The sequence below is a fragment of the Typopeltis vanoorti genome, chromosome 9 (assembly GCF_054136105.1).
Source record: "Typopeltis vanoorti isolate ZY-2024b chromosome 9, IOZ_Tvanoo_1.0, whole genome shotgun sequence".
NCBI classification, from domain to species: Eukaryota; Metazoa; Arthropoda; class Arachnida; order Uropygi; family Thelyphonidae; genus Typopeltis; species Typopeltis vanoorti.
In genome coordinates this window covers 109,190,086-109,214,493 of record NC_143557.1, presented here as the reverse complement: position 1 = coordinate 109,214,493, position 24,408 = coordinate 109,190,086, and the positions used below count along the sequence as shown (strand labels likewise).

The 24,408-nt window shown below is 36.4% G+C and overlaps 1 protein-coding gene across 2 annotated transcripts in view; it reads left to right on the top strand.

The window, feature by feature from the left end:
• Window positions 1-21,249, top strand: part of LOC150103413 (uncharacterized) — a 46,896-nt gene extending 25,647 nt beyond the window's left edge. For both annotated transcript variants that reach the window (XM_090397861.1, XM_090397860.1), the window contains exons 4-6: window positions 11,498-11,610; window positions 13,161-13,224; window positions 20,164-21,249. In XM_090397861.1, the coding sequence (XP_090253987.1) occupies window positions 11,498-11,610; window positions 13,161-13,213 (166 nt within the window). In that variant the 3' untranslated portion in view covers window positions 13,214-13,224; window positions 20,164-21,249. The remainder of the gene's footprint in view (window positions 1-11,497; window positions 11,611-13,160; window positions 13,225-20,163) is intronic.
• Window positions 21,250-24,408: the final 3,159 nt, after the last annotated feature.

The following is a 24,408-nucleotide window of genomic DNA, read 5'->3' as shown; positions in this document are numbered from 1 at the left end:
GGTTCCACCAATGCGATATACTGCTGCTATTCTTTTCACCCCAAAGTGCATAACCTTACACTTTGCTACATTAAATTGACATCCATTTTTCCTAGCCCAGTCCTCCAAACTATCCAAATCATCCTGTAAAATTTTGACATCCTGTGCACTCACAATTGCTCTACCCAACTTTGCATCATCAGCAAACAAGTGAACACTTCCTCTCAGATCTTTTCCAATATCATTGATGAACAAATTGAAAAGCAGTGGTCCAAGAACAGAGCCCTGTGGCACTCCACTAGTCACAAGCTGTCTTTTAGACTCCACTCCTGAATAAACCACTCTTTGATATCTCTCCTTCAACCACCCTCCTATCCATCTCACCAACCCTATATCTATACCCATCTGCTCCAGTTTACTGATTAGGGTTCCATGTGGTATCCTATCAAAGGCCTTGGCAAGGTCCAGTAGTATCACTGTAAACCCATTACCCCTATCCAGTTCAGCCGTCACTGTGTTATAAAACGTGAGCAAGTCACTGAGGCATAATCTACCCTTCACAAAACCATGTTGATCCCCATACAATATCCCATTTTCATCTATCCAATCCTGTATTCTTTTCTTGACTAATTTCTCTAAGACCTTGACAATGATTCCTGATATGCTAATTGGTCGGTAATTTACAACAGCAGTCTTGGAACCACCTTTATGCAGTGGAACTATTTTCCCCTCTTTCCACCCGCTCGGGACTAACCCAGACACGAGACTCTAATTAAACAAAATGGTCAAGGGTACTGACAATTCTTTAGCTGCTTCTCGTACAACACGAGCTGGTATACCATCCAATCCCACAGATGTATTGACATCGAGGTTATGCAATAGACTACTCACCTCCACTTCATTAACCACAATTCCCGTATAATCTACTGGTTTATTCGTTTCTGCAATGTCACCACCTGGATGATATACTTTTGCAAAGTGCTCACTCAGTAACTCAACTATCTCAACTGATTCAGTTACCTCCCTACCATCGGCATTCTTTAAAATCAATCTGCCATGTACATTTTTCCTTTTACTTGCTACATATCTAAAAAACTGTTTAGGATTCTCTTTAGCCTGCATGGCCAATGTTCTTTCGTAATCCTTTTTTGCTTTTCTTATCACACTCGTCACCCTTCTGGCTTGCGCTTTATACCGTTCATGTGCCTGCCGGTCACCCCTCTCCTTAATTTCCCTCCATAGTTGTTTCTTTTTTTTGCAGCTCAAGCTTAATGGTGTTATTCATCCATTTAACCCCTACTTGATTTATTATTCGGACTCTAGGTATACAGTCAGCCATTGCTTCATGCAAGCACTTCTTAACTACCTCCCATGCACTGTCAACTTCTAGTCCTTGCAGTTGTACATGCTATGGCACTGAACCAATCAAACTCCTAAGCTTGTCATACTTTCCAGCCCGATAATTCCACATGTACCCTGTCTTAATTGAAAATTCTACACCTTTAGCCACCTCCCAAGTTAAGGCCCTATGATCACTCTCACCGATTGGTGGCAATGTGGTCATATTTGTTACAGCCAAATCCTCAGATGTAATTACTAGGTCAAGCACTCTCTGACCCCTAGTATTTTCCATTACATGCTGTCGCAGATAGTTATCCCTTAATAACCGCATAAAATCCAGTTCCTTCCTCCCGTGTGTCCTCTCCTCACTCCAATCAATGCGACCATAGTTGAAATCTCCCATAATAATCACCCTCCTTCCACCCATTTCTTCTATTTGCTTGTGCATACTGTCACCACCATCTTTTCCATCACCTGGTCTATAGCAGCACCCAATTGTATATTTAGTTCTGCTAGCCACAATCTCACACCAAATGGCCTCAAATGTGCTCTTTTCTCTATCCTGCAATTCAACTTCTATTCTCCTTGGCTGGAGCTCATCAGCTATCATCAACAATACTCCTCCCCCCATTTTATTCTCTCTGTCATTCCTGAACACACTATACCCATCACATTCAATCCCACTAGTTATATCATCTACAGTCGGCCATGTTTCACTAATACTTATAACCTGTGGTCTGGAAGTGCCAACCATGGCCAAAAACTCTTCCTTCTTGTTCCTAATACTCCTAGTATTAGTGTACATGAATTTAAGACCCCCATTAGCCCCAACCCTACCTTGATGCCTTATATTAACTATCCCACTCAGATTTGTTGTCCTTATTTGCTCTGGCATATTATATTCATTCTTACATTCAACTGCCTCCATAAGGACTGTATATCTACTCCCCCCCCCCATTAACAAATCTAGTTTCCCTGAATTTGCATATGCACTACATTCAGCAACACTTTCTCAAGTCTTCTTACACCGTAACCATTCAAATGCAAGCCATCCATCTTATATAGATCCTTTCGCCCATCAAACTCACTCCACACATCCACAAATTCCACACCACTCGTCATACATAACCCACGCATAAAGTCATTCGCAATTATGGCCCTCCTTTTAAACATTTCACTGTCATACCGTGGCAAAAGACTAATCATTCTAACTCTCTCACTCTTTTCTTTTGCTACCTCAAACAATTCATTCAGGTCTTCTATCATTTCCATTTTATCTCCTTTCAAATCATTCGTACCTGCCACAACAATCATTTCTTTCACCCTTTCCTTTTGCTCTCTAATAGACTCAGTTACATCCTTTATGGTCGCACCAGGTTGGTACGATTTTGTCAAATCCTCTACTAACACACCTCGTACTAACGAGTCTCCATACAGCACTCTATCCTTCATTTTGTTCATGTTCACATTCATACGTCTATTTTTCCTGTCATACCTTTTATTATTGGTTGGTTCATTCAGTCTACTTTTGTTCATGCACTCTAGCTGCTGTTTTGCTCTTTCTATCGCACTATTCAACAACGCGATCTCACTCAATGCATCTATCTCATCTTTTTTATTCTCTGAGAAACCATTTATACTATCATTCACACTTTCTACATTCGCACTCTCACAATTTTCATGTACAACCTTGCCGTTTCTTGTCATATCCCTATTTCCTTCATTCTGAAGGTTGACAAAAATATCACACTCACGATCCGAAATACACCTCAATTCCTCATTCTACCTACATTTTCTACACACATTCAATCCTTTATTATCATCTAACCACACTCCAACCGCACTCAGCAAAGCGTACATTTCACAGCTAGTACACTGACTCATTTCTTTTATGCTACCGTTCTTTGATAACGATGGCGAACCATCATTACTGGCCGCCATTTTCCTTCGCACAGATGCCATACTTATTTGCAACGTGTTTTGTCAAATTATACGTTATAACACACCAAAAACAGACGCACTAAAATACGCAAGACAAACAAAACAAAACTACACAATATTAAGTAATTTGTATCGATAACTGAAAATGATACTTATCTTATCTGGAGCTTGCACGAACACTACACATTACGAATTCATCTAGCGGCGACTTCCCGACATAGATTATGTTATAAAACACTTTAGTACACTAACCACGCTAATAAAGATCCAATAATATACCAAAATTACACACTTAAGTCCATTAAATTGAATCCAAAACATCAATAAATCAACAAAAAACACAAATCTCTCAGGAGCTCTCCGATAGCACGTCCGTTCACCAGCTAGCCTCGACACCAAGCTCTCTATTCTTCTAGCTCATTTGCCTGTTTTGTGAGATGAAAGACCCTGATACTTCCATATAAGACTGGCTAAGTCACCTCTAGTTGAAAAGTCCTGATGACAGTTCTTTGCTTTCCAGACGAGATTCAAACCCAGTTTCTTCCAACCCAAGGACTTGCTCTATACCAGATGAGCTACAGAGGACCTCATATATATTACCATGTTTTTAAAAATATGAAGAGATATTTGAAAGGTTCCAGAGATAATTGATTATGGTAGTTTCTGGTCTCTAGAATGCTGAGTATTGTTGTGTCCCATTTTACGATTTTTATTCTATCTAGTAATTTCCTCTTATCTGTGTTCTACTATTATATATGCTCAAGATATCACCAAAAATTTTACTAATACTTAAGTTATTTCTCCCCTTAATACCCTTAATATTTGTATTTATACTGTGCCTTTTGGGATATTTAGTTTGAGATATTATATACAAAAACAAGGAGGAAGAACTCAAATATGTCTGAAAGTGAAACAATGTTGCAGTCGTGACACTTTATCTCGTTTCTTAACACATTAATTTCCCGCGTGATTAGGTTTGTATTTTTCAAGTGGTGCATTGGACAGCAATTTCAGACAACTGTTTTATCATTGGACAAAAGTTTATTAAAAACTTTAACATGGTACAATGTTAAACATTGGACAAAAGTTTATTAAAAACTTTAACATGGTACAATGGGGTGCTTAAGGGTCAAAGCTGTATAACTGAGAGGAGACCTCCACATAGCCTTTAAAGGAATGTGGAGAACCGACCAGGGCTTCTGACCTAATGTCCAATCCTCACCTTCTCGTGGTGCACCCTGTTGGGTATCTACTTGGATACTGAATGGACGAGGATGGGCTGGCAATTTGGGATTTAGCCGACCAAATTGTATTCTTATTGGTTAAACCAAAATATAGAATGATGGTACAACATGACAAAATTTCATGCTGGCTGGGGCGTCGCCCGGTTAAACAAGGCCCCCGTTGTTTTCGCCAGGGAACCAGGGCGAACAGCGAAAAGTCAGCTACTGGAACAAATCTGAAAATAAACCCCAACTCAACATCACCAGAGTTAAAGATCGGTACTATCAACGTAAGAAGCCTGAATGGCAAAGAAATGGAACTAGCTGAGGAATTAGATAAGTACCAGATCGACATAATAGGAGTGACTGAAACAAAAAAGACCAAAACTGGTGAGATCTTTCTGAGCAATAAATACAAAATGTTATATTCAGGCAATGACAATCAAGGAAAAGAAGGAGTAGCCATAGTATTCAACACAAAATACGAGGCTAATCTTATTGAATGGCAGTCAGTCTCAAGTAGAGTAATGTGGGCAAATATGAGAATGGGGAACTGGACAATGAGACTTATTTGTGCCTATGGTCCCACAGAAGGTTCTACTAAGGTAGAAGTGGAGGAATTTTTTGAGGCTTTAGAAAAAGCAACTGACACAATGAAAAATGAAAAGTTGGTCCTTGTTGGGAATCTAAATAGCAGAGTAGGAAATGATTGTGAGACATACAAAAATATTTTGGGAAAATTTGGAGAAAAGAGCAAAGCTAATAATAATGGCAAATATCTGTTGGATTTCTGCTCAGGACATGGACTGGTTATTACTAACACCATGTTCCAACATAAAAATGCGCACAAATTCACATGGAGAAGAAGAGGCTAGGAATAAGAAAAGTCTCATTGACTATGTTATTGTTGATAGTGATGTTTTCTTCCTGGTGCAGGACACCAGAGTGTACAGAGGATTTGAAATTGGAAGTGATCACTATTTAGTCTTGAGCAGGATAAAATTGAATTTCATATTGAAAAGAATAACATGTAAGGAAGTTTTAAAGCGAATCAAAGTTGAGAAGCTCTCAATTGTCTACTATAGACTAAAATACACAAAGATTATTGAAAAAAAAAATGCAAGAGTTTGAGAACAGGAACCAAACCTTGGAGATTCAGTGGCAAGCCTTGAAGAAAACCCTGATTGATTCAGCCAGAGAGGCATGTGGTGGTGAGGTTGTCTGCAAGGATAGAAAAATCTTTAACTCCCTGGTGGACACAGGAAGTTAAAGAAGCAGTGAAGGAAAAGAAGAAAGCATACCAAAAGTTCCTGTCAAATAAGTCAGCTTGTGCTCTTAGAGAATATAGAGACAAATGCAAGAATGCAAAACACTGTGTAAAACTAGCTAAACAAAAGTCATGGGAGGACTTTGGCAAGAATATAGAAAATAAATATCAAGAAGGTGGCAAAATATTCTGGAGGTTGTTGAAGAAGCTTAAGAATGGAGGAAAGAGTGCTATAAAAGGAATTAGAGATGATAAAGGTGACATGAAAACGGGAGAAAAAGATATCCTTGAAGTATGGAGTAATTACTTTGAAAAACTGCTAAATGAAACAAGCAGTGATGATAGCACAGTGGTAAAAAACATTGACCAGGCATGCAGTCAGGAATACATATCCATACTTGAAGTAGAAAAAGCCATCAAAGGCTTGAAATGTGGAAAGGCAGCAGGAGTAGATGATATTCGACCAGAAATGCTGAAGTATGGTGGTATAAGAGTCTTACAGTGGCTGCACTGCATAGTTCAGAAAGCCTGGACAGAGGGACGAATTCCTGATGATTGGAGTAGAGCTCTCATAGTACCCATATATAAAAAGGGAAATAAAACTGAATGTGAGAATTACAGAGGTATTTCCCTACTGAGTGTTCCTGGCAAGATCTATGCGAGTATACTTGAGAAACGGTTAAGAAGAATTGTGGAAGAAAAGCTTGGTGAAGAACAAGCTTGATTCTGGCCAATTAGAGGCTGTCAGGATCAGATCTTCACTTTACGACAAATAGTCGAGAAAGCATGGGAATATAACAAAGATCTGTATTTAAGTTTTGTCGATCTGGAAAAGGCATATGACAAGGTGCCAAGAGAGAAGCTATTCAATACGCTGCAGTTATATGGTGTCAATGGGGCATTATATCAAGCAATACTTAGTCTTTATTTGAGTTGTAAGTCAGCAGTTAGAATTGAAGGAGGTACAGGAAGATGGTTTAATGTTAAATCTGGTGTGACACAAGGATGTACATTATCCCCTCTGTTATTCATTATCTATATTGATCACATTATGAAGGAAAGTGGTATTAAACATGATATCAAAATTGGAAATGTTAATGTCAGCTCTTTGCTTTATGCGGATGATGTTATACTTCTAAATAAATCCGCTAGAAGTCTGCAAGCTTCTCTGACTAAATTGAATAGCTGTTGTAATAGATATGGTATGAAGGTCAGCAATAAAAAGACAAAGACAATGAAAATAGGCAGAATCATTGAAAATGTCAACTGTGTTGTGAATGGAGAACCTGTGGAACAAGTAAAACATTTCAGCTATTTAGGCACGATTTTTAGTGAAGATGGTAAATTAAATATAGAAATAGACAACAGAATCAGCAAAGCTGGTATGGTGGGAAGTCAATTGAATAAATTCATATGGAATAAGAGATAAATTAGTCGGAACACTAAATTAGCTGTATACAAGACAGTGTTCAAACCAGTTTTAACTTATGGATCTGAGAGCTGGGTCAGAAGTAAAACACTTGACCAAAGACTAGAGACCACAGATATGAGAGTCCTGAGAAAGATTATAGGTGTGAACAGATGGCATCAATGGCAGTATCATATTAAAAACGAGGATATTAGGAAAGAACTTGGCATTGTCAGCATCCAGGAATGCGTTAGCAGAACTAATCTCAGGTGGTATGGTCACTTAAACAGAATGGGCGAGGAAAGATTAGCAAAACAAGTGTTCTCTGCCAGGTTGGCAGGAAAACGACCCGGAGGAAGACCAAGATATAGGTGGATTGATACGGTACAAAGTGCTTTAGACGATAGAAATATTAGATCTGATAATGTTGGAGTGTTGACAAGTAACTGGCTGATTTGGAGGAAAATTGTAGATAGGAAGTTAGTAATGATGTAATTTTTTCATGTAGTACTGTCATATCCTGTACACCCCTTGAGGGTACATGGCAGGAATTTGATGATGATGATGATGATGATGATGACTTGGTACATTTCAAATTTTGTTATTACTCAATTCAATGCTAAACTAAATACTTACAAACTAACATTAACTTATTACAAGTAATTAGGCTATGATCCAATAATGGGTATTACGATCATGCCGCCATACACATTCAACACATAACTTCATTTGACATGGACAAATAAGATTAATTCACACTATTTAACTATTCAAACTTAAGTAGATTAACTAAACCATTTACTGCGCTAACACATAACTAGTATTACGATCATGCCGCCATACACATTCAACACGTAAATTCATTTGACATGGACAAATAAGATTAATTCATACTATTTAACTATTCAAACTTAAGTAGATTAACTAAACCTTTTTCTGCACTAACACACAACTATGGCATTTCAACTTTCCTATACATTGCAATAGACATACAAAATTCTCAGGACACGTAATTACTTATATAACATTAACACTAGCCAGCTTACTTTTAATATGTTCTGTCAGATACTAAAGTCCTAGTATAAATTTTTTTTGGTCACTTCAACAGTTCCGTATTAGAATAATGATACTTATTGCAGACAAATTTTAGTTAACATTAGATATATTTAACAGTACCTTTCTTTCTTTAGTTTTTCATATGGGCCTTTACCTTTTTCTGATTGAACTAGCTTGGTATAACCTCTCCGATAATCTGCTACTCCTATGTTCCTTTTGGAGTTGAACTATGCTTACACGATCTTAAACTTCCGTAATTCAGGACACACTTTGAATCATCTATATGATGGCTGCGCGACTCGCGACGTGGATATCGATATCTTTATAGCATTCCCTTTCTCGTGGTTGTCACTGAAGTTGAAACACAAAGAATATGTTTCCTTTCCTTTGACTCTATGGCATTCTTCGCTTCTTACATAGGAAATCCGGAATCGAAATCCCGCTCACTTTTGTTTCCATGTTGTGACGACGGACCAATCTCCACTCAGGAAAACCGCGTGAAACCTATGCCACGGAGCTCGTAGAGAACTCCTCGGGAACAGAACCAAAACAAAAACCAAAAAGACTCTTGCGGGGGGGGGGTCAACCCTTTTATACTTGCTCTCCTAACGGCACCCTCTTTAACTTATTTTCTCCACCCCCTACTTGTTTTTACTTCACCGACCAATTAGGGTGGCATTTTTTTTTCTGCCAAACGTCCTTTGGCAGAAAAAATCCTTCTAACTTAATCCCCTTTTCAACTTTTTTCTATGAATTCACTTAATATTTTAATCTCTAGCCTCTCACATACCATCTCTTATGACTAATCCTTTTCTGTCTTATTTAGTTAAATTTTCTCATTTAAATCATATCACAATATTAATATATTCTTTCTTTTGTTAGTTAGTTTAACAAACACCTTCATTTTTTTATATATTTTATTGGTTGCAAGAATCTTTCTTTTTCTTTTAATTAATTCAACTATTATCTTTTATGCAGGGTTTTTAATTTATTTTATTTATTCTTCATGTTACACCATGATAGCTGAGAATTCTATATTCTTAAGATATCAGGGTGTAACAGTATGAAGACAGATTGAGGAAATAATTTTCTAAAGGATTATTTCCTTCTTATCACAATGTTATGTTCTTTAGATTAAAGTTTTCCTCAACAGAATTTCTCAAAATGTCGCAGTACAACACGTATTAATATTTTCTTTTTTCCTTGAGAAAATGACTTGACTTTTTTTCCAGCGCTGTACATTTAAACTATTCTGCCAATTCCAGTATTCACTTTTTCATAAAAGTTCCTATGCAAAGATACTGTCGCACATTCTAATCTCTAAAATCTCCAGAATTTCTAAAGAAATCCACCTATCTTCATTATTTTCTTGCTTACTGGGTTTCTGAGGTGACAGCTGTCAGTCTCCCATAGATCTCTTCACTGTGCATGTGCAATCAGTCACTTTTACAAAATTTTAGCAGTGATAAATAATGGTTGTTATACTGTCATTAGCAAAACCAGGTATTACTGTACCATAATTACTAAGTCTGCATGTTGAATAAAGATTGTTAAAATTATTGCAACTATTAATGGCTCTGGTAAGTTCTGACTCGATGTATAGTCTTAATTTTCTCATCTTCACATTTTAGATTCACTGATAGCATTTAAGCAGATCTGCATAATGTGCTTTGTCTGTCAATTGCATGTATTTTTTGTCTTTGTTTGTTTAGTCAAATAAGAAACCAAGTTTCTGGGTGAAAAAACTCTGCCGCCTCTGTATGAGTATCTAACTCGCCTTCAGTTGAAAAGCTTTTTTTATATAGAAGTTCTTCATTTTCTATATGTCTTATCTTTCCAACCAAAACGCTTTGTCTTTACTGACTAAGCTATGGAAACATCTATTTTTCAACTGTTCACATGACTATTATCAGTAACATTGTTAAGATAGTGATAACTAATTACAAGAAATCTAAGGTGTAAACAGTAATGTAAAAAATATTCATAAATGCAATTTGTGGTTATTGTTATAATTTCATTTCTCAGTTATGTTTTTTTATCTGTTTATCTATTTGAAAACCAAAGCCAAAAGTACATTGGGCATGCTATGTTACCAAATGCTATCATTTGGATATCTCATGATATTTTATGCTATCATTAGGATATGTCATGTTACTAAATCAAACTGAAAAATGACATGATTTGTGTTCAGGTTGCATTATATTACAAAACCCACCAATGTGACAGTCATTTAGTATTCTAGTAGTAGGATGGAAATGTCATTTTCATCCTAATGCTCCTTGCTTAATGGTAGCTAAATTTCTTGCATTGACTGACATTGCAGTGACAAAGTAATGTTGCATTGGAAATTTTTACAATAGACTTTGGGTGGTATAATTGAGATATGATGTTTGTCATTGTGGTTATACAGCATGACATGTAAATGACTAAACAAATTAAAAATAAGTTACTGATACCATGTGCAAGTTAGCTCTAATGCATTTGGCTAAGAAAAAAAAAATCTTGAAACTGCATTACTATTATACATGAGTTCCAGTATCTCTGTGTTAGTCATCTCCTCAGTTTGACATGGTTGTGTGTTATGATGTGATCATCATACAAAGTGCTTGTTATATTGAAATTAATGAAAATTGTTCTCTACTTAACACTATTACATTAATCATTCCTGAAAATACTTGTTAAAGCAAAATGCTAATAAACATTATGAGTGGTACGCATTAGTCCGTGCGGTTAGCCTAGTGGCTGTGCGCTTCACAACCATATGCCAGGGGAAGGAGTGTCCTAGGTTCAATTCCCGTTGGTGACATGAGGAACTGAAGGATCTTCTTCAGCCATAGCCAAGTTAGCCGGTCTTGGGCATGGACAGTAGGGTTTTTCCCCAGTTTATCCTGAGGTTTTTCATCCCGCAAAGCAGGATGAAAAATTCGGCCTTCAGAACTCAACACTAAGGACATAGGATACACCGGGGCATAGAGCTGACCACCTTAACCTGTGAACGGTTTGAGGTTCAATGATTAATAAACCCTCAACACTGAAAGGTAAAAGAGGGTTAAAGGAAGACTAGATGAGTGGCACTCATTACATTGATATTACTGTATTTAGTTTATCAAAAACAGCATACTCGGCAGTGAGCATGACTGTTTACTGTGGTAATCTAAAATAACCTTGGGTAATTAATAAAGTGAAATTTCTTTTTTTCTTGTAATTTTTTTTTTCTGCATAGCTTTATTTATTGTTGTGACAAATTTCAAAAGTTTGAAAGATTTAACCAAAAACTATCAGGCTAGTAGAGAGAAAACTTATACTTGATTTGAGAGCTTTTCATGAACCTTCTGAAGGAAGTGAATTGTTGAATATATGGAGTAATGACAAAATCCTCAGTGGAACAATACATGGTGAGTAATTTTTGATACTCTTTGATAATTTTGAATTTGATCATTTTAATTAATACCAACTATAATTAGATTAAAATATTTATCACTTTCTTTCACAATTTTGCTGGGCAGAACTTAATTGGTTTTTTCTAAAGTATCATGAAAGTAGCTAAAATTAACTGCCAGTATGCCAGTTTAATAATACTCAAGATTATTTGTGTGCCCATGCATGCATACATATCTTCACATGGCACATTTGCAAGATCATGTATATTCTATTTTTGAAAAGACCTGGATTTTAATTCCATCAAGGATGTGAGGAATATTTTGTAGGATTTTTCAACTAAAGTTAACTTTTTTTTTATGTTGGTTCCATGAATGGTCATAAACCTGTTGTGCAGTTTAGTACCATGGGTATGCTGAAGGTTACATAATCCAGAAAATCCTGCTATTCAAGGCAAAAATGGAACTTTATCAAGACTTCAGGCCTCAAGTAAACAGAGTAGGGATCTTGCTGGGCAGTGAAATTCATCTACCTGAAAATATACACAAACATTCATACCACTTGTTCACTCAGGCTAACAACTGATTGTTGGCCAGATGGAGATGGTATGTATTTTCTTTCTGTGAAGTATGCAGTAGCTCTGGATCCAACGTGACTAGTGCATTCAGAAATCTTCGGAACCACAGACGTAACCATGTAAAAGTGAGATGATTAATTTGACATAAATAATATAACAAGGAAAGTAAATTTTTAAATTTAAACTTCACTATGACTTCTTTCTTCATAATCCTTTATGCTGACTACCATCAAAATGCTCACCTGTAAAACGATTAAATTATTAAGGAATTTTACACAAAATCGCAATGTTCAAAGCAAACCAATGCTGTAATATAAACTAAGCTTCAAATTTAGTGAGCACTTCATTAGTCTATTCAAAATACATTCATCCTTATGTTATCACAAAATTTATTTTTAACATTATTCTGATTTGATCATAATAGTTCTTGCTGTGCTTATTTCATACAGTTGATAACTGGTAACTAGGCAAACTGCCCAGGAGAATCTAAAATATGAACTAAACACAACAACGTTAAAAAGAAAATAGGATATAAGAAAATAACAGTGCAAAGTTAACAGGAAATGTATGAGACTAATAATATAAAAAATACTAAAGTAAAAATCAAACATATTTAGTATAAAATACTGTGGATTCATTTAAAAACAGCGATTCAAACTGACTTAATGAAATTACCCTTCAAAAGATGGTCACTTTTTTCAGAAATTAGCAAGTCCAGACAATAAGTTAATTAAAATGATAGATGAGCCCAGCTCGAAAAGAACCAACCTTCATCTCTCATTCCTTAAAGTGATTTTTGCTAATGGTCCATTGACTTGAACTTTATTTCCTGAGAATAGTTGTCCAGTTCTACTTATCAGGACGCTAACCAGAAATGTTGATTTTTTTTTTTTTTTGTTGTTTGTTTATTTGTCATAAACTATTTGAAGCAACTCGATAGAAAATTAAAATATATATATATATATATTTTTTTTTTTTTTTTCTTTTCAGAAACACTTAATGAGAGTTACAACTTCCAAAGTGAAAATTATAAAACAGAATAACAATAAATGGAGTAAGTATATTTATGTCATTTAAAATAGTAGCACACATTGTTGAAATAAATCTTGGCATTTGCTCCATTATAGTAAGATGGCTCGATACTATAGTAATTTTCTTCATGAAATTCCTGATATGATAGTATATACTACACTAATAGTTTACACTATTACTAACTTCTTGTTGACAGTTTTCTTCAAATTTTGTTTTATCTGTCAGGATTCCATTGTTGTGGGATCTTATGTTATGGTCTTCTATTGGTGTAGCAATCAAGGAGCAGTTATTACCATATTTGTCAAATGTTGAGCAGTGACACCATAGTTAATATTTTGTCCTTTGAATCCTATAATCAACACTCACACAAGAGGTTAATACCAACTGAATGTTTCCTTAGATTTATTAGTGTATTTTTTAAATTTTATTTCATGTTCTTTTAGTATATTTATTGTATTCGGAGTATTCACTATATATTTGTACATGTATTGCTAATTTAAGGTATTGTGTAAAATAGTGCCATAAGTCCATAGTGCAGCTTTGAAAGCAAAGGCTAATGTTGATGCTGGTGATGAGAACCTCTGTCCTATTGAACAAAAACATTTCCACATTGATATTGATGTGGAAAATAATTTGATATATGAAATTTCTAGACTGAAGCAAATCAATGCAGGAAAAAAAGTTCAGAAATGTAGATGGATAGATTCCAGTATTGATACTACATGTTTTAAGATAAGAGTTTAATAAAATTCAGAAATGCCTAGGAAACTTAACAGGATAAGAAAAGTAAGAGCCAGGAAAGTATGGAAATTAGTAGTAAGATGTCAATAAGTAATAATATAAGTCAAAGAAAATGCAAGAGAAGATGTAGTATGGTGCAGTGATTAGGTCATTAAATAGTTTTTGATGAAAAAAGGAGGAGAAACTTAAGAGTATGACAAATGCATCAAGAAGCAGAAAAGTAAGAGATCAAAGGAATAAATGATTAGAGCAGTGATAAATACAGTGTGAGAGAGGGTAGGAAAGAATTGCTGGAAGAAGTGAGAGTAAAAATGATTAGTCTGTTGCCAAAATATGGTAAGCTTGAGTTAAGAAAGGGAAGCCTCAGTAACAAATGATTCAATGCACATGCATGTATAAGAAATGGGTGCATTTTTGATATATGGAACGAGTTCGATAGTAGAAAGGACTTGTGGAAGAGTGATGGCTGCACTTCAATGAATTGGCATCTGAAGCATGGAGAAAATTATTTATTGGAGTAAGACCTAATGCAGGAAAATTAGTTCATAAGAAGAATGGTGAAATTGTGTAGGTGAAACTAAGGTATGCAAAATGTGATAATTATGTTAATCTCATGGAATGATCTGAGGAGGTAGACTTGTACACATTGGATTTGGACATTTTGCATGTATATTTAAGGAGACAGGAAAATGAAACTCTCTGAATGAGTAGACTGCAAATGTAAGCATGAAAAAGCAAGAAGATAATTTGTTATGTCTATGCAGATGCATCCGGAATAAAGGAGGCAGGGAGGATGTTCATTTTGTTGCCTTGGTGAATATTTTGTAGCCCTCAGATTTTTGGCATTAGTAAAACCTGGTCCTCAGGCAACTCATGAAAATAATGTTCCATGCAGCAGTGAGTTTAAGGTTATCAGGTGTGAAGTGAAGGTTAACAGAATGAATATGATAGGATGTTGTTACTGACCTAGTGGGGATGATGAAATGCATTACCTAATAACTTTGATGGATACTAAATTATGAGTAATCATCATTATGTGTGAATTAAATTATCCAAGTATTGACTGGGTAGCAGAGAAAATTCATAATAAAAATGAAAATTTATTGAGCTGTTAAGCCACATCTGAAAGAAGAATGTCAGTGTCAAAGAATGTTAGATTTGATTATAGCATCAGAAAGGGGACATTTCAGTTAAGAATGAGACTATTTTGCCACCACTTGGTCACATTAATCATACTGCACTTACCTAGAAAGTAGCTAGGTACATGGATGTTCCAGTTAAGAAAGAATATATTCTGAATTATAAACTAAAAATTATGACAAACTCTGGAGAATGGTATGATCAGACTAGTAGTATCAGTTACTGAATGGGGAAAGATATCAGCATTGAAGAGATGCTTAAATGAGTGTGTCCCTAGAGTTTAAAAGAATAAATGAGAGCGAAATGGATGTGTAGCCATATTAAACAAGATATCCATATGAAGGATTGGAAGGAATTTTGTAAGGATGAGAATGAGTTATGAAATATATAACTCACAGGCCAGAAAAACGAGTGTTGCATAGAAAGCAAAGTATGAAAATTGGCCATGTGGATAAAGGTAATGCAAAAGAATTTTATCATTATGCTGTAAATAAAGGAAGGAATGAAAGTAGAAGAATAACTTTGCTGAATGCAGAGGATGTATATATATATATGTCTAAAATTAGCAGATGCCATTGTTCAATAAATGACCACTCAATTGGCTGAGTTTGTCAACTGAGTGTATATAACATGGAACATTGCTACTACTACATTGGATGCATGAGAAGGAGGATCTAGAGTTGTAGTATAACCTGGACATATCCCATTTGTCAGTAGGGACAAATGGGATATCAGCATGTATGCTAAAGAAATATTCAGCTGAGCTGGTTAGATTCATGACCTGGTTGTATAATTTGAGTTGGATATCAAAAAAGATATCCAATTCAAACTTGTCAAACAGCAGAAACTTGTCTGTCAGTATTTATGGTGTGGTGGTGAAGATTTTAGAAAAGTTAAGAACTCAAATACAGAAATGGGTTAAGAAACGAGCAAGGAATTATGTTCTAGGAATATCTTGAACAAATATGAATTAAAATATGAACAAATTACCCTGACATTAAGGTCATGTCACAGTAATTTGTTCATATTTGTTATTTCTGAGTTGGATGAAGGGAATGGATACACTATGATACTGTTTGACTTTGCTAAGGCATTTGAGAGGATACCACACGAAAGGCTATCTATTGTATAAATTAGAGGATATAGGATTGGAATATAAACTGTTCACTTGGATAAGCAGGTGGCTGAAAGACAGGTATCAAAATGTGATATATGGGGATTATGAATCTGCTAAATTTAAGGTGACGACCAATGATGTTCCTTAGGGGTCAGTTCTTGGACCATTGTTATTCAGTCTATGCATTAATGATATTGGTAGGATCTGGATGACAGATGTTGAATTGTTTCCTGACAATGCAAAGATAGGCATGGCAGTCAAGGATGTTACTGATGTGTTGGCAAATCATAATGGTTATCAATTGAGTGTTAGTAAGTATAAAGTTATATGCTTTGGTGTGATGAAACTTCCACTGGCATATTATATTGGTGGGAATATGCTTGGAGAAACTGATGAGGTTAGTGGATTTATGATGGGTAAGAAAATTAAGTTCAAAGATCACACAGTAAAGATTACAAATAAAATGATTGCGCTTGTATTGTATTGCTAGCCTGGTTGGCAGAGTGGTTAGTGTATCCACTTTCTAACCAATAGGCAGTGGGTTTGAGTCCTGCCATACACATTGATATATGTGGTTGTCTTTAGACAGTAGATGTGTTTTCATCACCCTATGTGAGACCACTCTGCTTACTGGAGGAGGCCTGATCTGGACATGAACAAATTCCATGGTTGGTCTAGCAGGTTTTCTGGACAAGCTGAAAAAAATAGAAACTACTAAAATAAAAAAAAATAGAAAAAAATCCTTAGCCCACCCATGATACTAATGTGCCATAGGCTTCATTGTTTTGTGGGTGTGGGGAGGGTACTCATATAAAAAAAAAAATTGTAATCTTTGGTTCACATAGATTACAATTCTTTGCTCATCACCTAAAATGAATATTAAAATATAAGGATAAGGTTATTTTGCCTCTACAAGTCCTTGATGTGACCACACCTAAATTACTGTGTGCAGATTGTCTCCAGTTCTGAGAAAATGAAGCTGTATGGAGGGTGCAAAGATGATATATTGGGATTATGGAATTTAGATTATGAGGTTATGGAATATTGGTAACACAGATGCTGGTTAAGCAGGAGGAGGAGTGATATGACAGACTTGCAAAATTCTGAAAAGGTGTTATGGAATATCAATTGGGTGAAATTGTTACATAGATGGTGGAGAGAAGACAATGAAAGGGGAGTAAGAGCTAGATTTTCTATCAGAGCAGTAAGTGAAATCTTGCCTATTGAAATGGTGAGTGAATGAGTTAAGAGAAGGTATAATGGCTAGAATGGGTGTGACCACAATGAATTCTTGATTTCATGAAGGTTTCTAATAATAATCCCATAACATTAACCATTCACATTGGCAAGTGATAATTCATTCATTTAAATGCAATTGGAATTGGTTTCATCTTAATGAAAGAGCTCAGTGTACACTGTTTACCACTGATTTCTTGTAATTATTACTACTTTTAATAGTGGTTTTGTCATTTAAGATAGCTATTTAATATTGTTGACATGTATATCATATGTTAATTCACTCAATTTTCATGGATCAGATAAGCTATAATACAAAAACAGTATACTCACTGATAACAGAATATATATTCAATTCTGTCTATAGTAAACACCATTAAACTAGCTCACTATCCCAAACCATCCTATGGTCTTCAGGAATTTGATACAGGGAGATTTCATATACAGCGGAACCTTGGTTGTTGAACGACTCTCATCTCGAACAAATCGGTTTCCGAACATATTTTCCCAACAAAAACCACACCAGTTCCCGAACAGGCAAACTGGTAACCACATGCTCCTAGGGCTGAGATGTACAGTGGCAGAACATCGGTTTCTGATTCTCCTGCTCAAATTTGCAGGGCAAATTCTTGATTTTGTTTGTGTTTTGTTGTTTTTTATAAATTATTATTAAATAAGTTACCACGGGGCTGAAGAAGGATAGTGATAGCAGCAAAGCGAAAAAAGTTGTTAGAGCCACGATAGAGGTGAAAAAAGAAATCGCATTCAAACATGAAAATGGTGTTCGTGTCTCGGATCTTGCTATGCAGTTCAGTGTGGTGAAATCAACAATCTGTACAATACTCAAATAAAGAGGTAATCAAGGGGAGCCGATGTTGCAAGAGGAGTGACTAAACAAAGATCACACTCGATTGAAGAAGTGGAAAAATTGTTGCTGATTTGGATAAAACGAGAAGCAGTTAGCTGGTGATAGTGCTTCTGAGGCTATAATTTATGAAAAAGCGAGGCGATTACATGGTGACCTGTTAAAGAAAAACCCTGGTACGAGTGCTGATACTGATGTGTTCAAAGCTAGTAGAGGGTGGTTCAAGAAATTTAAGAGAAGTGGCATACATAGTGTGGTTAGGCATGAAGAGGTTGTGAGTTCAAACTAAGAAGCTGCAGAGAAATATGTGCAAGAATGTAATGACTATATAATGGCTGAGGGTTTTCTTTCCCAAAAAGTGTTCAACTGTGATGAAACCAGCTTATTTGGAAAAAATCACCAAGGGGGGACCTATGTCACTCAGGGAGGAAAAAGCATTGTCTGGACACAAGCCAATGAAGGACAGTCTGACTCTTTTGCTATGTGGAAACACAAGTGGGGACTTCAAAGTAAGCCATTGCTTGTGTACCACTCTGAGAATCAGAGGATGTTTAAGAAAAATAACGTGATGAAAAGTAAACCGTCTGTTATGTGGAAGGCTAATAGTAAGTCGTGGGTAACCAGGCAATTTTTATTGAGTGGATCCTTGAAGTCTTTCCCCCAAGTGTGAGAAAATACCTTCAAGAAAAAAATTGCTAATAAGGTGCTTTCTTGTGATGGACAGTGCTCCTGCTCACCCTCTAGGCATGGAGGAGGAGTGGGTGGAAGAGTTTGATTTTATTACGGTGAAGTTCCTTCCCCCTAACACGGCTCCTCTAACCCAGCCCATGGACCAGTAGGTCATTTCAAACTTTAAGAAACTCTACACTAAAGCACTGTTTCAAAGGTGTTTTGAAGTTACCTCTGACACAGAATTAACACTCGGAGAATTCTGGAAAAATCACTTCAACATCCTCCGTCGCTTACATATCCTTGATAAAGCCTGGGTGCAAGTGACTTCCAAGCCCATGCTTTTGCCCAGAGACACAAAAAAACATGGCTTGGAAGTTGACAGTGCTGATGTGTAGGACCACAGGAATGAGTTCACCGTGGAAGAAATGGAACACCTTCAGAAGGAGCAGCAAAAGACAGTGGTGGAGGAAATGTCTTCAGAGATGGAAGGAAGAGAGGATGTTCCTAGTTCTTTGATCAACAAAAAAGTATGCAAAATGGGGTGAGGTCCAAAGTTTTGTGGAGACATCACCCGGACAAAGCAGTAGCAAACTGCATCATAAACCTTTTTAATGACAATGCTGTGTCTCCCTTCAGAAAGATTTCAAAACGCAGCCAAAAACAAATCTCATTGGGCAGGTTTTAGTGAGACAGAGGGCCAGTGTGTCTCAAGCAGAGTCAATGTTTTTGTGGAAGGGGACTTCCCCTCCTCATCACTTCCCACTTATGCCATCAGCTCTCCTCTGTACAGATAAAGTGAAGTTAAATTTTCGTCTATATTTTATCTATTTATTGTGTTTATACTTTTTTGTGTAAGATTTTATGCATGAAGTACTGTTATAAAGGTTCAAATAAGCAATTATCTGGGGTTCGGGAATGGATTAATTTATTTCCCATTAATTCTTAGGGGAAAATGGTTTCAGTTTTCAAACAAATCAGTTTCCGAACAGCCTGTAGGAATGAATTATGTTCGGCAACCGAGGTTCCACTGTAATAAGTTCTTTAGTAGGTATAGAGATGTACCTCTGTGAGCATGCTCATAACTGTTCTAAATTGCATCAACATATTTGATTTAAAATGCTATTGGTAAGCATAACTTTATTTATTAAATAATGTGTAAATTTTTAAACTTTTTGATTTTTGTTTTACAGACTCATCAAAGTCAGTATTTCGTAAAGGTTCATCTTTGGAGTCCGTCATCAATAGCAAATCTTTGAAATAATAAAGATGATATAAAAATATATCACGTGGTTGTAATCTGTATATCACTGTATATCATATGGTTGTAAGCAGTGGTGAGCTATGGAAATTTTAACAAAGGGCTCGCATTGTCGAGCAAAAAAAAAAGAAAAAAGAAAAAGGATTAACTTAGCCCTTATAATACTTATATTGTGACTTTTTAGAGCTGCTGGCAGATATGATAATTCCTGTAGAATATCAATCATTAATGCTAGATCTCTTAAAAATTCCAAATTGAGAAGTCGGTTTAAAAAATCCTTATATTTATCGTTGGATGCAAAATGCTTGCATAAAGCTGGGTAATTTCCCCACGCAGCAAAAGCCGTTCTTAAACTACAAGCTGCCCATCATAGTCCAAACAGACGGCCGATCTTTAAAATTTCGATACCAAGGTCTTTTGCAATCGTATTTAATTCTCGTTGATTTTTTAGTGATTGATGATAAAAAGCATATAATTTATCCATGAATATTTCAAAATGATTTATTTTTTATTGTTTTTTATCAAATTGTCCAATGCTAATTGTAAACGATGAGCTACGCAATGTCAAATCACAATGTTGGGAAATTTTTATGGAAGTTTAATTGCAACACCTGATTTTCCTAACATTACACTAGCTCCATCAGAACAAAATGCAATGAGATGATTTTTTATATAGTTATCAGAAAATCCATATGAATTTAAAGTAGCAATTATAGTAGCATGTATACATTCCATGGTGGTATTTTCTAGTTCTACAAGATTATTAAACAAGAAGAACAAGGAGCTCGCAAATTTGAGAAAAATTTAACAAAGGGCTCACGTGAGCCCCTTATAGCTCACCACTGGTTGTAAGTGATATGATCAATTTGAGGAATGTTCAGTGTATATTTTTTTTCTTTGGCGCTGATATTAAAGTTGGACTGAATGAGAATATCTTTCCACATATGAAATTCTTTTCTTATGTGGATATTATGTGCAAATATGAAAAGCTTTCCTTTCAATATATGTATTCTGATTATATCAAGCAGTTCAGTTTTCTTTTAATTTCTTTATAGCTGTTACAAGTTTTTCCATTGATGCATGAATCTTAATACAAGATCTTATGGCATAAAATAACTTTCCATATGCAAATGATATTATTATTATTATTATTCAGGCCTCCATGGAGTCAATACTCATCTTGGGAGGTCCTTCCTAAGAAACATTATCATTCCACTCCTTAAACCCATTGACCATATGCACTCTCACCACTCTCTTAGGCAATGCATTCCATGGTTCAGCCACCCTCCACCCAAAGAAACCACTCCTCACCTTCCTTCTCGCAGCTTCCCTTTGCAACTTCCAGGGATGGCCCCTTGTCATGATCCTCCCCACTCTTCAACCAAGCAAAAGAACTCCCCAGTGACAACCCTGTAACCACCTCTCAACAGTTTAAAAGTCTCAATTATATCACCTCTCCTATCCACCAAACTCTGCAGTCCACACTCCCTCAGCCGATCCTCGTAACTAACATTGTACAGTCCTGAAACCATCTTTGTTATCTGCCTTTGTACCCTTTCCACAGTTAATTTATCCCCTTCAAATCCTGGGGAACAAATCTGAGAACAATAGTCTAAGTGTGGTCTGATCAGAGTCTTATACAACAGAATGATAATCCTTTTATCTCTGCAGGTCAGTGTCCTTCTCATTATTGCAGCAATCCTCTGTGTTACCTTCACCACTTTTGCAATATGTCCCCTAAATTTCAGGTTTCTATCAATCATCAACCCCAGATCTCTTGTCTCTCCTACTTCCTCCAGTTTAACTCCTCCCATAGAGTGTGCAGCATCCCATCGATGTGTCCCAAACCTCAAGACCTTACACTTTGCTGCATTAAACTGATACCCCATTCATTTGCCCACCTATCTAGCTTATTCAAATCCTCTTGCAGGGCTACCACATCTGCACTATTACTAATAACCCTTCGCATCATCTGCAAGCAACTGAATATCTCCTTGCAATCCATGGACAATGTCATTGATATAAAGGTTAAACGATATAGGTCCCAGTACTGAGCCCTGTGGAACCCCACTTGTAACCTTCTGCCTCTTTGACATTGCCCCAACATACACAACTCTCTGATACCTATTGGACAGCCAATCATGAATCCAGTTGCCTAATCTGACATCCAGACCCATGTGCTGTGGCTTGAAAATCAGTTTATCATGTAGCACCCTGTCAAATGCCTTTGCTAAGTATAGGAAAATGGCAGTATATGCCTTTCCCTCATCTAATGCTCTTGTAACTTTATTATAAAAGGCTAGCATATTGCTAAAACAAGAGTGCCCCTTCACAAATCCATGTTGACTCTCATAGATAACATTACCCTCATCTGCCCAATGCTGTATATGGTCCCTCACTACTTTCTCCAAGATCTTACCAACTACTGATGACACACAAACTGGCATATAATTAGACACTTCCAGTCTGCTACTGCCCTTATGGGACTATCTTACCTTCCTTCCATTCCATGGGCAACTTTCCTGCAGCCAGACTCATTGAAAAGCCAGGTCAAAGGCACTCAGTTCTTTAGCACATTCAAGATTCGTAGTGAAATACCATCCAGTTCCACAGCTTTACTGACATCCAGAGTACTCAGTATTTAGAACACACTCCTCTAAACCTCTAACCTGCCCTATCCTTCTAGTATTAAAATTGACTCCTCCAGGATGAAATACTCCAATAAAGTGTTCATTGAACAATTCCACTATGTCCTCTGCATCAGTCACTCTATTCCCATTTTTATTCCAAATGTCATTCTTCCACAGTCATTTTTCGTCCTACTGGCCACATAGCTAAAAAATTCCCTGGGATTTTCTTTGGATCTAAGGGCCAGTCTTTTCAAATATTCCAGTTTTGCCTTCCTTACCATACTATCACTCTCCTGGCCTGTGTCTTATATTCTTCATGCATCTTCTCTTCACCTATCTCGTTATATCTCTTCCATAGCCTCTTTTTTGCATGCAGTTCCTGTTTAATATTGTTTGTTATCCACTTTACTTCAAATTGTGGCCTCTTCTTCACTCGTGGAATTCAGCTTACCATTGCTGCTAACAAATATTCCTTCACAATCTCCCAAGCACTAATGATATCCCAGACTTCCAATTCCTCCCTTCCCAGAAACTTCCCCATGACGTCTAAGACTATTATAATCACCTGCTTTATAATTCCACATACGTTCCCATCTGTTTGATACTCCTGCATGTCTTTTCATTTTCCAAGTCAAAACCATATGGTCACTCCCTCCAGCTGATGGGAGAGATGTCATCTCAGTTATTGTCAACTCTTCTGATGCTATAACCAAATAATCTCTTGTTCCATCTGTTACATGTTGCCTAAGATATTTGACCCTCAAGAATTCTAGAAATTCCAATCCCTTATTGCTACATGCATCTTCCTCTTCCCAATTTATAATTTCCCATAACAATTATTCTTCTTGCACTTGCCAAACTTAACTGTCTTAACATCTCCTGGTCCCCATCCTCTGTGCTCCTTGGTCTGTAACAACACCCCACTAAATATCCAGTCTTGCCCCTCCCCTCAACTGCACACCATATACTTTCAAAATCATTAGTGTCACTGCCTTCCAAAGCCTCTACTCTTAGAGGACATAGGTCGTCACTTATCATAAGCAGTTCTCCACACCATTCCTATCCTGTCAAAAAATGCTGTACCCAGTGACTTCTATTCCTGTTATTATATCCTCTTCTGTCAACCACGTCTCAGTAAGCCCAATAACCTTTGGCCAAGCTGATGCTATCAGTGCCACGAATTCCTCTCCCTTATTCCGAATACTCTGGCATTAGTATAAAGCATAAAAATGCCACTGTTTCTATATCCAGTATTATCCCTCTAGACTCCACCTAGAATGATATACAGGTGGCAATAAAAATGGAAAGAACAGGGTACACTATTAATGATTGCTACAAGTGAAGATGAAAAATAACAGTGTCAGTATGTGTTCGTTGAGATCAAAGTAAATAGAATCATATATCCAATATCTTTCTACTTTGTAAAGCATAATGCAGCATGGAAGACTTGCATAAATTGGAGAATATGGGTTTGAATTATAAAATCTTAGCGTGAATAAGAGGATATCTGACCGACAGACATCAAAATGGTGTATGGGGAATGTGAG